The sequence below is a fragment of the Pieris napi genome, chromosome 6 (genome assembly GCF_905475465.1).
Source record: "Pieris napi chromosome 6, ilPieNapi1.2, whole genome shotgun sequence".
NCBI classification, from domain to species: Eukaryota; Metazoa; Arthropoda; class Insecta; order Lepidoptera; family Pieridae; genus Pieris; species Pieris napi.
This window is the reverse complement of record NC_062239.1, coordinates 460,276-471,974: the sequence shown is the minus strand read 5'-3', so window position 1 is coordinate 471,974 and position 11,699 is coordinate 460,276. Positions and strand designations below refer to the sequence as shown.

At 33.4% G+C, this 11,699-nt stretch overlaps 3 protein-coding genes across 3 annotated transcripts; all 3 read left to right on the top strand.

Annotated features, from left to right (window-relative positions):
• The first annotated feature begins 1,635 nt into the window (after positions 1-1,635).
• Positions 1,636-2,842, top strand: LOC125050505 (probable ribosome biogenesis protein RLP24). The gene is made up of 3 exons (XM_047650399.1): positions 1,636-1,792; positions 1,874-2,196; positions 2,588-2,842. Exons 1-3 carry the CDS (start codon positions 1,712-1,714, stop codon positions 2,760-2,762), a joined length of 579 nt encoding a protein of 192 aa, XP_047506355.1. The 5' UTR covers positions 1,636-1,711; the 3' UTR covers positions 2,763-2,842.
• A 705-nt stretch (positions 2,843-3,547) lies between these two features.
• On the top strand, positions 3,548-8,421 carry LOC125050611 (neither inactivation nor afterpotential protein G). Its single transcript, XM_047650564.1, has 12 exons — positions 3,548-3,710; positions 3,863-4,065; positions 4,290-4,381; positions 4,455-4,584; positions 4,812-5,024; positions 5,453-5,616; positions 5,813-5,973; positions 6,148-6,269; positions 6,580-6,763; positions 7,014-7,158; positions 7,443-7,622; positions 8,249-8,421. Exons 1-12 carry the CDS (start codon positions 3,584-3,586, stop codon positions 8,382-8,384), a joined length of 1,857 nt encoding a protein of 618 aa, XP_047506520.1. The 5' UTR covers positions 3,548-3,583; the 3' UTR covers positions 8,385-8,421.
• A 383-nt stretch (positions 8,422-8,804) lies between these two features.
• On the top strand, positions 8,805-10,145 carry LOC125050612 (retinol dehydrogenase 13-like). The gene has a single exon (XM_047650565.1). It carries the CDS (start codon positions 8,869-8,871, stop codon positions 9,748-9,750), a length of 882 nt encoding a protein of 293 aa, XP_047506521.1. The 5' UTR covers positions 8,805-8,868; the 3' UTR covers positions 9,751-10,145.
• Positions 10,146-11,699: the final 1,554 nt, after the last annotated feature.

Genomic DNA, 11,699 nt, shown 5'->3' with positions numbered 1-11,699 from the left:
GGCTTGTGTATGTTAAACAAGGTAAAGGAATTCCTATTATTGAATTAGGTCACATTTCGTCCACATAACGATGTTATATTTAACTGATGTAACATAAACATTCTGGCGGTGTACCTTAACGTATAATTATCTATTAAGCAAAGCCGAGGACGGTATAATTAAGCCATTGCGATTCGTATCACATTAGCTCATTACCACCCAAGATGACCTGAACACAGGTACATTTCGTTTTATTGTTATGTGACTTAGAGTCTAGATTGGTTTGAAACTTCTAAATGTTGCTCTATCTTTTTGCCTTTAGAAGTTCAATCTTAAAGGCGATTAGATTGATAATTTTGTGCTTGTTATATAAATGTAATGTATAATACTGTAATATGTAAAATGATTACGTACAACTCACCTTTCTAGAACACGTGGCACGTTACATCCCAGTTGATTACCTTTTTGTGCCATGCCAGTGTCGATGATAACATTCGTCCTTCAAAGACAATTAAACTAAATAAATCTTTGGTATTAAGTCTGGGTATCATGTATTAATAAGGAAATTGAATAAAATCCATTCATGCAAAATCGGAGTCCACGCTTGATCATGGCGTGCAAAGTAATAAAGCTATTATAATAGTTATTTTTATTAAATATGTAACATATTCCTGTCTGATACCTAAACAAAACAATATTTTTTTCGGTTAAAAGGCACTGAATGAATCTGTGATTACCTAAAGTAAATTTCCATGTAAAATACAATGTGTTCGGGTTAAGGAGCTATAATAAACGACAAAATATTCTTCACTTAATTGCGTCATAATATTATGAAGCATAAACCATCACCTAAGTTGCCTACATGTATTCAAAATATCGATGAATACGTACGTAGAAGTAATTAGGCGCATAACGTACAACCGACGATGTAAACACCGGTATTTTAGGAAAGCCATAAATCGGGCAGTCAACTGAAAAGTATTGCCTATTCACTATGTGATGTACCGGTAACTAGCTGGGTTTCTCATTAAGTCGCTAAGTTGCCTCTCATAAATATGACTTTATCGTTTTCATACATCTTGTGTTGAGTAGCTAAACATTCCTCTAATAGCATCGATTACTGAACATACATATATAAATGACTAATTGCTTTTATAAGAGTTTTATGTGTAAAAATGCATTGTTAGAATTTATTCAAAAAAATTAATTGACTCGAAAAGTTAATCTTTTCATTTCGATTGAGACAATGTCAAGAAGATTTAACGGTTTATATATTATACAAGAACAATATAGAACCAAGGCTAAAAAGGTCGAAAGCATCGTACCACCAGTTATCACTTTTTTGATTGATTAATTTATTATTATAAGTCAACACACGATTTTAAACATATTATTATTAGTACATATGGTGACATCTCGTTGCACGATAGACGTTAAATTTTTTGCGTTGCTATTTTCTGCCCCTAGGTGGCGTTATATAACCAAGGTTAGGTGTATCAAATTAAAGCAAAACTTGATATAAAAAATATGATTTTATTTATTTATTAGATAATTTTTTAAGTGAAAGTAGTTACATTTATTTTCGTGACTATTAAATAAAATTTAACTTTATCTCTCATGCGATTTTAATTTTTTAACATTTTTCATCTGTCATGGTTTGTAATTTGCGTTGGACAAGAAAACCTTCCTTTTGTTGACGTGCTGTCAAAACATCTAAACTGCACGTGTGAAAATGCGTATAGAAACTTGTTATTTTTGCTCTTCCAGGATTTATCCTGGCCATGGGATTCAATTTGTGAGAAATGATTGCAAGGTAAATAAAACGAAATATATCTATTAGCAAATTACATACACAAAATTACCTTGAACGTTTGGGGTTAACTTTGTTGCGTAGATTTTCAGATTTTGCCGTTCAAAATGTCACGCAGCATTCAAAAAGAAGAAGAACCCACGTAAAACTAAATGGACTAAAGCTTTCCGTAAAACGGCAGGCAAGGAATTAGCAATTGATCCATCATTTGAGTTTGAAAAGCGTCGACACGCTCCAGTCAAATACAACAGAGAATTATGGACCAAAACCATCGAGGCAATGAAGAAAGTGGAAGAAATTCGTCAGAGACGCTCTAATAATTACATAATGCAGAGATTGAGGAAGGGCAGGGAAGTGGAATGGCAGAGAGATGTTCGGGAAGTCCAAAGAGATATTTCACTAATACGGTAAGAATATCTTTTGACAGCAATTGAGGAAACCATATCATATATTAGGTTAATACTAGGATAGAATTCATTTCTAGCTTGTAAATTTAAGGTAATTTAATTTCTCAAGCTATTAAATTATAGGCACAAAGTGACATTCTAAAATATTTATTCATTATTGGCTACATTTGCTAGAAAAGGCGCCAGCAAGTTTTTGGCTTGTTAATTACACTAAAATTAATTGTTGAATACATATTATTTTTGTAACCTTAAAACTGAGTTAAAAGTTTTTGCTTAAAATTTTGAATACAAATAAAAAGGTGAATAAATGTGAGTGTGATGTATTAAGAAATTATATTTTGACAGGAAATTATTTGATACTAATAGATAATGTATAATCATACTTTTATAGATCACCAGCAGCTGGCTTAAAACAGAGGCAAGCTCTAGAAGCAGTTGATATGGAAGTTGAACCTGAAACTATCGAGGTTGTTGATGCTAAAGGAAGAAAACAGGTCATCGAGGCTCCAGTGGTGGTACCCGCTACTTCAGAAATGTTAATTGATGGAGGAGAAGTTGATTTGTAATGATACAATTATAAATTATCTCTGTGTACAATTAAAAATAATGGAATATTTCTTATTCAAACTTAATCAGCATATTGTCAGACTAGCTGAAACATTTTAAAATAATAAATGTACTTTAAGTAAGTAAAATTGTTTCATTTTGCTGTAATAGCAAAAATATTTTTAATTTTATTTTATTAACTGATAAGCAATTCTATTACCCACTTAATAAAAGTCTCAAGAAACATTAAGGTTAATGCATAAAGTCAAGGGCAATTTGCTATTTGGAAGTTTCTAGCTTTTTTTTTAGTTTCCAGCTAAAATTTCCTGGTATTTCTTATTATTATGCACAGAGCATTAAATTGGGTCACTTTCAATCATAGTAAAACATAATGTATTGCATCATTATAAATTATTGATTTCTACCGCCGAGACTTAATCCTCTTAGGTTTTCATTCAGGGGATGCAAACATTTTAAACCATAGTACTCTATAAATGAGAATATTCATAGTTATGTATATTTAAACGATAAATTGTGTTAATAACACCATAATTTCATTTGGTCTACTATGTTTCAATTCAGCTTTACAAAAAATAAATTAAAATTTTGTGTTTATAATTCTCAGCAATGAATTATCCATCAATCATTTCTTAATATTCAATAATTAGAGGAACTTTATTACTAGTACCTTTGTATAATATAACGAAAATACGAAACAAAATAGTATCGACTTACACAAGGGTAAGTTTATTCACCTCTGTCCAATCCAATTAGAACAAAGGCTCCGTCTGAATTAAGATACAAGAACAGTTACACTATTGCACATAAAACTAGAAGTACAATGTCGTTCAAATTTTACATTTCCGCTTTGGTTGTCGCGTGTATTTCCTATGTTGTATACCATAAGTACTTAAATACAAATCCTAGTATTATCAAGAAGCCAGAAAGGCGATACGATTATATTGTAGGTAAGTTAATTTTTGTACTTAATAAACAGCACATAGCGCAATTAATTAGCAAGGTCTGAAACTCAAACTTTTTAGAATGATTACATTATTTCTGTACGAGCCAAGGTTGTACATTTTGCTCGAAGCGCATACAAAATTATTTCTTGTTGTAGTCGGCGCTGGAACAGCAGGATGTGTTATTGCATCGCGGTTGTCCGAAGACCCCAATGTCAAAGTGCTTCTTGTAGAGGCAGGGGGCCATATGGGATACTTTACGAAAATACCCTTGACGGCCACCGCGGCACAGCAAGGGCCTAATGACTGGTCATTTCATGCTAAACCACAAAAGTACTCGTCTTTTGGAATGTGGAATCAGGTAAACATTATTTTTATTTTTTGCTTAAGAATACTGAAAGAGCTTTTAGCTCTAGAAAAGTCTTTTAGCAGACTTCATCGTTCGTAAATAAAATTTGATGTAGGTAAGTTCTATGCCTAAGATTTTTTAACTAGATAGTAATTTTATATTTTCAAGATTAATAAATAGGTAATTATTATTCAGAGTAATTATTCTGCCTTATAGTTTGTTATTGTATTTCCTAGACACCAGTTATACCACGTGGCCGAGGTCTTGGTGGTTCTGGACAGATAAATTTTCTTCTTCACGGTTTTGGATTGCCTGAAGATTATAATAGGTAAATTTACAAATAGAATAAATTAATTTGTTATATTATTTCACTATTCTTAGCCTGGTATTTTTTTCTATAGGTGGTCGAAATTAGGTTTTCATGGTTGGACTTTCAAAGATTTAAAGCCATATTTCTTGAAGGCATTCGGCACGACGGAAAGCGAATTTGAATCGCCATGTGTGGCTGGTGGATACTGCAATGAGTCTAAGGTAAATTTTAAATTATCATAATTCTACTTAATATCGAACTTCCTCAATACTGATGGCATCCATTCAACTTTACTTACTTTCATTTCGCTGGGTTTTACATACAAATTTTTCTGGATAGGTTGAACCATAAAGTAAGATGAAATTGTTAAGGAAATCTTAATTGAGAGGGCAAAGTATTTTAATAACTTTTCATATATACTTTCTAAGGCGCTTTTTATATGTTGTAGATTCCGATGCACCTTAAGAAAATAGACGAAAACAACGAACTAATGAACACCTTCAAGCGAGCATCCTCTAGGCTGAGAGACCGCTACACTCTTTTTCGTAAAGCAACTGCGCCAGTTTTATCGGGACGCCGACATCAGGCTTTTGATGCGTACCTAAAACCAGCTCTAAATAGACCCAATCTGCATGTCATGTTGAAAACTCAGGCTGTATCTGTAAGTTTTAATATGTTGCACACCTAGACTGCTTTTAATTAGGACGTGTGAAAGGAGGCCAGTTTCCCTTGAGCTAAAGAATATATAGAATGTTTTTGTCAATATCATCAATAAAATGAAATTAACTCTTTTTTATAATAGAAAATTGTATAATATTTTTTCTTAGCTTAATTAACGTTAAAAATTCTTTGGAACTTATGCGTAAAGAATTCTAATAAAAAAGTAATTCAATTTTATAACTATAACTATTAGCTTTGGTTAAAAAATTGACAAATTTTTATAAACATAATCAATACATAAATAACTGACGTGGAGCACTATAACCTCATGAATATCGACCACCAAATTTATCTACTTCTAATTAGTATAACACGAAGGTATCGGTATCAAATAGAAACCCCACAATTAAATCTAATTAACGCTTCTAGGTGAGGTTTGATGACAAAGTGGCGTCCTCACTTTACGTGCTGGAAGACCACAAATATCTAAACAACATATTTATAAATAAGGAGATTATAATTTGTGCGGGAGCTATAAAAACACCACAAATATTGATGTTGTCTGGTATTGGACCACGGGACTTGTTAAAAAGGTATAGAGTGATTAGTTATATGCGACGTAGTAATTGATGCGCTCCTGACTACAAGATCATAGCGCCTATCAAAAAAATAAAGCTATAATAAGCTATCAGTGCCCAGTGCTATGAATTTTTTGTAAGTAAAGAAAGATCGTAAATCTTAATTCTACAATCTAACCGACCAACATCATAGAGAATTTTATATTTTCAGACTGAAAATAGTCCCTGTGGTAGAAAATAGCCAAATGGGGAGAAACCTTCACGACCACTTGAACGTTCCTCTCTACGTTAGCATCAAAAAGCCGATTAGTGTGACACTGGCTAAAGTCTTTAGCTTTTTCACCGCCTGGGATTACTACTGGAAGGGAGAAGGTGAAAAATGACACACATTTTCTTTAATTTTTATTATATTAAAAGAAATCTTATAATATGGGAATTTTTAGAATGTTTAGATATAAAAATTGGTTTAAAACTTCAATATGATATATATTGCACATGTTGTTTTTCTTTTCAAAATTTTTTTTCTATATTTATTATTTATTTCAGGATATTTATCTTTTCCACCCGTGGCCGGTATCGAATATAAAAATATGTCTGCACTCATGTTATTCACAATGGGATCCACTAGCGAGCGACTTTTGCGAGACCTCTCAAATTACAAACCACAGGTGATATGATTTAGGAATCTAACAATAAATATATACATTATTTTGCAGTTGATTTATAACTATAGTTTTATCTAAAGAATAGTGACACTTACGTTGCCCTTTTGAAAATAATTTGTAATAGTAATCCCAAGGCACGGAGACACATTTCTGGATCTCTTTTATTTATAAGTAAAATGTCATTGTCTGTGTCTACAGAAACAGAACAATGATTCAATCTAGAACCTCGTTAATCGCCAAATTCGGATGCTTAGATAGGATTACTTTTACGATGCAAAACATATAAAAATATTTAATAATTAATGATTTTAAGGTCTTCCGAGACATGTTCCCATTCAACAACGACACTAGCAAAGAAGGGTTTGTTTTCCTCGCATCATGTGTTCAGCCCCGAAGCCGAGGCTCTGTCTCTCTTCGGGATACCAGTACCACAGTGCCTGTAGTGGTCAACCCTAACTACTTGCACCAGGAGTATGACGTTCAGTGTATTGTGAAAGGTATACCTATATTTTATATCTGATATTTCAAGCGTTCATTACATTTATAAATATCAATATTTAAATAATATTTTATCGGAAAATTAAGTTCTTCTTCTGCGGTACTTTTTATTTACTGTCAGTTCAAGGAATTCCCTCCTTTTAATCCCCAAATACTTTGTTTCATAACATGCTTGGTATGGAAATCCTAAGAGCTGCAACCATTACCTTGCGCGTCAAATATATTATTTAGAATATTTTTCTTTTATAGCTTTACGTCGTGCAGAGCGTTTGATATCAACGAAGCCATTTAAGGATATTGGGGCTAAGATTCATTGGCCCAGAATCGAGAGATGTCTCAGCCTCTGGAGATACAGCAGCCAGGATCAGCTTGGCCTGCAGAGGAGACGGAAGAAGTATTTAAAATTTATTTACTTAAATCTTTACCGACGTTTGCAAAAACACAATTATCACCATCAAAAGTAGAACAATTCGCACCAAGGCACAAATGTAAACAAGATCTGGAACATATTTCATTACAGGCTTAATGCAGTTATATTTAAAACAATTTCAGATGAATCTACTTACAAATGTTTAAATTGTATTGCTATATTAAAACATGTCATTTATTATATAAAAAAAACAATATTAACTCAAAACCCTTTTCTACGTTACCTTATTAATACGTAATATTTTTCAGGCTCAAATACCAAAAAGGAGTAGAAAGAACCAAACCTAAAACAATAACACCGCCGAAGCCCCGAAGACCCCTAAGTCCTCCAGATGAATACTTGGCCTGTGTCACACGTGAGGTGGCCGTCACCGGTCATCACGTGGGAGGAACTTGCGCTGGTGGCACCGTTTTGGACAACCATTTGAGGTACTATTATCTCGTTTTATCTCTAAAGCGCGCATTGTATTTCTTAAAATTTGATTTTGCTCTATAAGAGCCAAACAACGTTCTAAATCAGAGTAATTCAAGTATATCAAGGAAAGTCTTTGCTAGTACGCGGTTTCTATATCTTACCAATCGTAGATTTTTCTGTTAAAGTTAACGGCTGTCTAATGTTCCATACTACGCAACTATTAGTATCAATTACGTACTTATTTTGAAGAAACCACGATGTTAGTGGATAAATAAAGATTTATCCTTATGTCGTAATTCCAGATTACCACAATTTTCTTTCTTAGTTATTTTTTTATAAAAAGAAACGTCTACGAGTATTTTAAATTTAAGAATAGAACACCACCTCAATAGGTAGTTGTTATTTCTGTATATCTTGTGATCAGAATTGTGTCACTGCCAACCCTAAACTCAACCACAATTATTTCGCTGGGATCCAAATTAGACGGTTAGACGACATGGGGTTTAACCACGGAACCGTCAAGGTTGTTGGAAGTTATAAAATACATGTTTGAGTGTGTCAATTTAATTACGTGTAACTTTGCTAAAAAAGAAAAATTCAAGACTGAATTGTTTTTAAATTTTAATTTTTCCTATTTTAGAGTAAAAGGAGTTAAAGGTCTACGAGTGATGGACGCCAGCATCTTCCCATCACCGATTTCTTTGTTCCCAAATTCGGTGATCATCGGTATGGCAGAGAAAGCTGTGGATTTAATTAAAACTGATGGTCTTATTTAAGTAATTATTTATTATATATATGTTTAATTATCATGAAGCAATGTTTTATTTTAATGACTTATTTTTTTGCGGTACAGGTATCCTATATTACTTATAGAAGGTAAAAAGTGATTGTACTTAAAAGTGTCATAATTCAGAACTGGTTATGAACCATAAGGTCACCGATAGTAACTATTTAATATCACACCGAACTCGATATAATACCTTCGTATGACTAAATACTAAAAACAATTCATACGCAAAGCTTTCTCTAGTAAACATTAAAGTGTTCCGAGCAAAGCAGATAAGAATTAATAATTTGTGCTATGTATTTATCATCGCCCACATTCCGATGTAGACAAAAGAATCGAGAAACAATGGTAACTCACAAGACCTTTTTCGTAATAAAAAATAATAACAAACGCAATGAATTAATTACAGCCTTTACTTCCTGTTTATTGACAGTAACTTGATCAACTTTGTGCAGTGATATTGTATTGAAAAAATGTGCAACACAAATTCGCGACTCGACGGAAAGACCGTTGTTATCACTGGAGGAAGCTCTGGCATAGGTTTCGAAGCGGCTAAGCATATCGCACACAAAGGAGCTAAAGTTATAATAGCCAGTAGAAACGAAACAAAACTTATCCGAGCCAGAGATCGAATACAGCAAGTAACGAAAAACCCAAACGTTTCATATAAATTGTTGGACCTAGCCTCTCTTAAATCACTGCGAAATTTCGCCAGCGATATACAGAGTGAAGATAAACTAGACGTGTTAATAAATAATGCGGGTGCTGTTGGATTATCTGATCGCTTAACTGAAGACGGACTTAACCTAACTATGCAAGTGAATTATTTCGGCTCGTTTCTATTAACGTACCTTCTGCTGCCTTTGTTGACCAAATCAGCACCGAGTAGGATTATTAACAGTTCAGCATCGTCAATGTATGTTGGACATTTGGATTATGATCATTGGAATGATATTGGACGGTACTCCGCAGTAGAAGTGTTGGCGAACTCCAAATTAGCGGTAGCCTTATTCACGGCAGAATTAGACAATATATTGAAGGATACTGGAGTGACGGCAAACACATTTGATCCATTTGTCGTGCGTGATACAGATATATTGGACAACGTACCAGAATTGATTCGAAACGTGTCGCAAATATTTGTGAATTTAGTTGGGCAGCCCAAGGAGGACGTTGCGAAAGAAATATTGTTCCTAGCGGCTGACCCAGAGATTGGTAGCGTTAGTGGTGTGCATTACAAATTTTGCCGAGAGTGGATAAATCACTGGCTGACATACGATACTGAGATAACTAAGGAGTTGTGGAATCAGACGAGGAAAATTTTAAATATCACAGCCAACGTAGATTGGGAATAGACAGCAAAAAAGCTGGTAATGAACGTTTTGAATAACGTTTTTGCTATAATGAAAAAAGCAAAAGCATTTTTTTAATAATTGTGCTTTTGGTTGATTTAATTTGACATAGATAAGTACAATTGCAATATAAACACAGACATAGGCTAAATCTAATGATTATTTATCTAATAAGTGGAGAGGAGCATTTCTGGTAAAAATGTTTGCTCGTAATGGTCAGATCATTATGTCAGTCACACTCATCTCGCTTCCGTATGAATTGCGCAAATATCCGATATGTGGTCCCAAGTTATAAGAGACAAATTAATAATACATTTTTGAATGACTTTTCTATCATTTTTAAACATCCTTCGTCATTGTGAAATATATGAATACTCAAAATAAATTAAGTATTAAGTTTGACTGCGTTTTATTTAACTTATGGGCGTCAAGTTTTCTGAAACTCTTTCTTTTGTCATATACGATACATGATAACTGCCTACCTATACCACAGGAATATCGACTTTTTCCTCAAATTCTTTTTATATTATTCCATTCTATATTCTTTTACGATTATGTCATAAAAATGTGATCGATACAATCTAAATGCAACCGTAAATTTTAAGTGGACATATTCCTTCCTTAATTTGAATCTTAAATTATTCCTGCACAAAGCCTTATTACCGCAGACATACGAGTAGGTACTCGCTGCCCGCTTTCCACCTAGTCCACGGTAGGGCGATCGCTAAAAGGATTCTGCGGTGAAACGGGAAAGTTTGTTTTCCACACGTAAGCGATGCCCCGCGCATCTCTAATGTTTTCTAACGAAAAACAATCGCATATTTGTTAAACAAATATGCTCCAACCGCCACTTTTAAACCCTATATTTATGAGAGAGACAGGATTTCCAATAACTTGTTCGAATGGCGATAATAACCGTGTGAAACCGGAATTAAACAAAAAAGCTACATAAAAAATTTGCGACATGTCCAATACAGAAAACAATATAGGTTTATGAAGTGATCAACGCAGAAATGATTGGTTATCATATATATTTTAAACTAAATAATTTACTGTTAAAAATTTTATGAATGTACTAGAAAAGAACGATATTCGTATTACAACTACTTGCTGCTGTCATTTAGGCAAATTGTTTGGCACGCTAAGACCTCATTATGAAAGCAAACATGGAATGTTTACTAAGCCTACATCATAAGATGAATAGCATTTATCTTTCTTGAAGACTTGATAAGAACTGAATTTAAAACGAAATATGATTTAATCAGAGTATTTACCATTGTTTAAATTTAATAATATCTATTCGTTGATAATTGAATTGATAAACCTATAAAATTCGAGATTTTTTTTTAAATTTCAAAGTATACAAATTATAAATAAAAATATTGTATTAAAAATCATCTATACTTAAAAAGTTTCCATTTTGATGGCAGTTTGTACTTTTACTATAGAAGTCTACCCGGTGAAGGCGATGAAGTTAGCGATCGCGTTTTGTACGTCCGGTGAGTAAGTTGACGGAGAGCTTTCAGCTGTAACTTTTTTATCTTTGCTATGGTCTGTAGTCAAGTGTGAGCCTGCGCGTTGTCGCGAAGCAATGGGGAAGAACGATTGACCACTCATGGATGTTAAATTGTGAGCTTCTCCGCCATTGCTTGCAATTCTTGGCAATAAACATCTGTCGATTCTGGTCGCTTAGTTTGTGTGACAGCTTATCTAGAAAAGTGCTGGTTAAAGAATCGCCAATTACATACATAAAGACCTACTATAAACTGTTTCATATGAAGATTTTGGTCAAGAAATCAATTCATATGAAATCATAAGGTATTTTCAATAAGAGTTCAGTTTAGTTATTTAAAATATACCTACTTGGGGCCCAAATAGGGTGTTATTGCTGCCTTATTCTTCCTTAAATCAGCTGTTTACATAATTAATAGGCTTAAAAAAATCAGTGACGC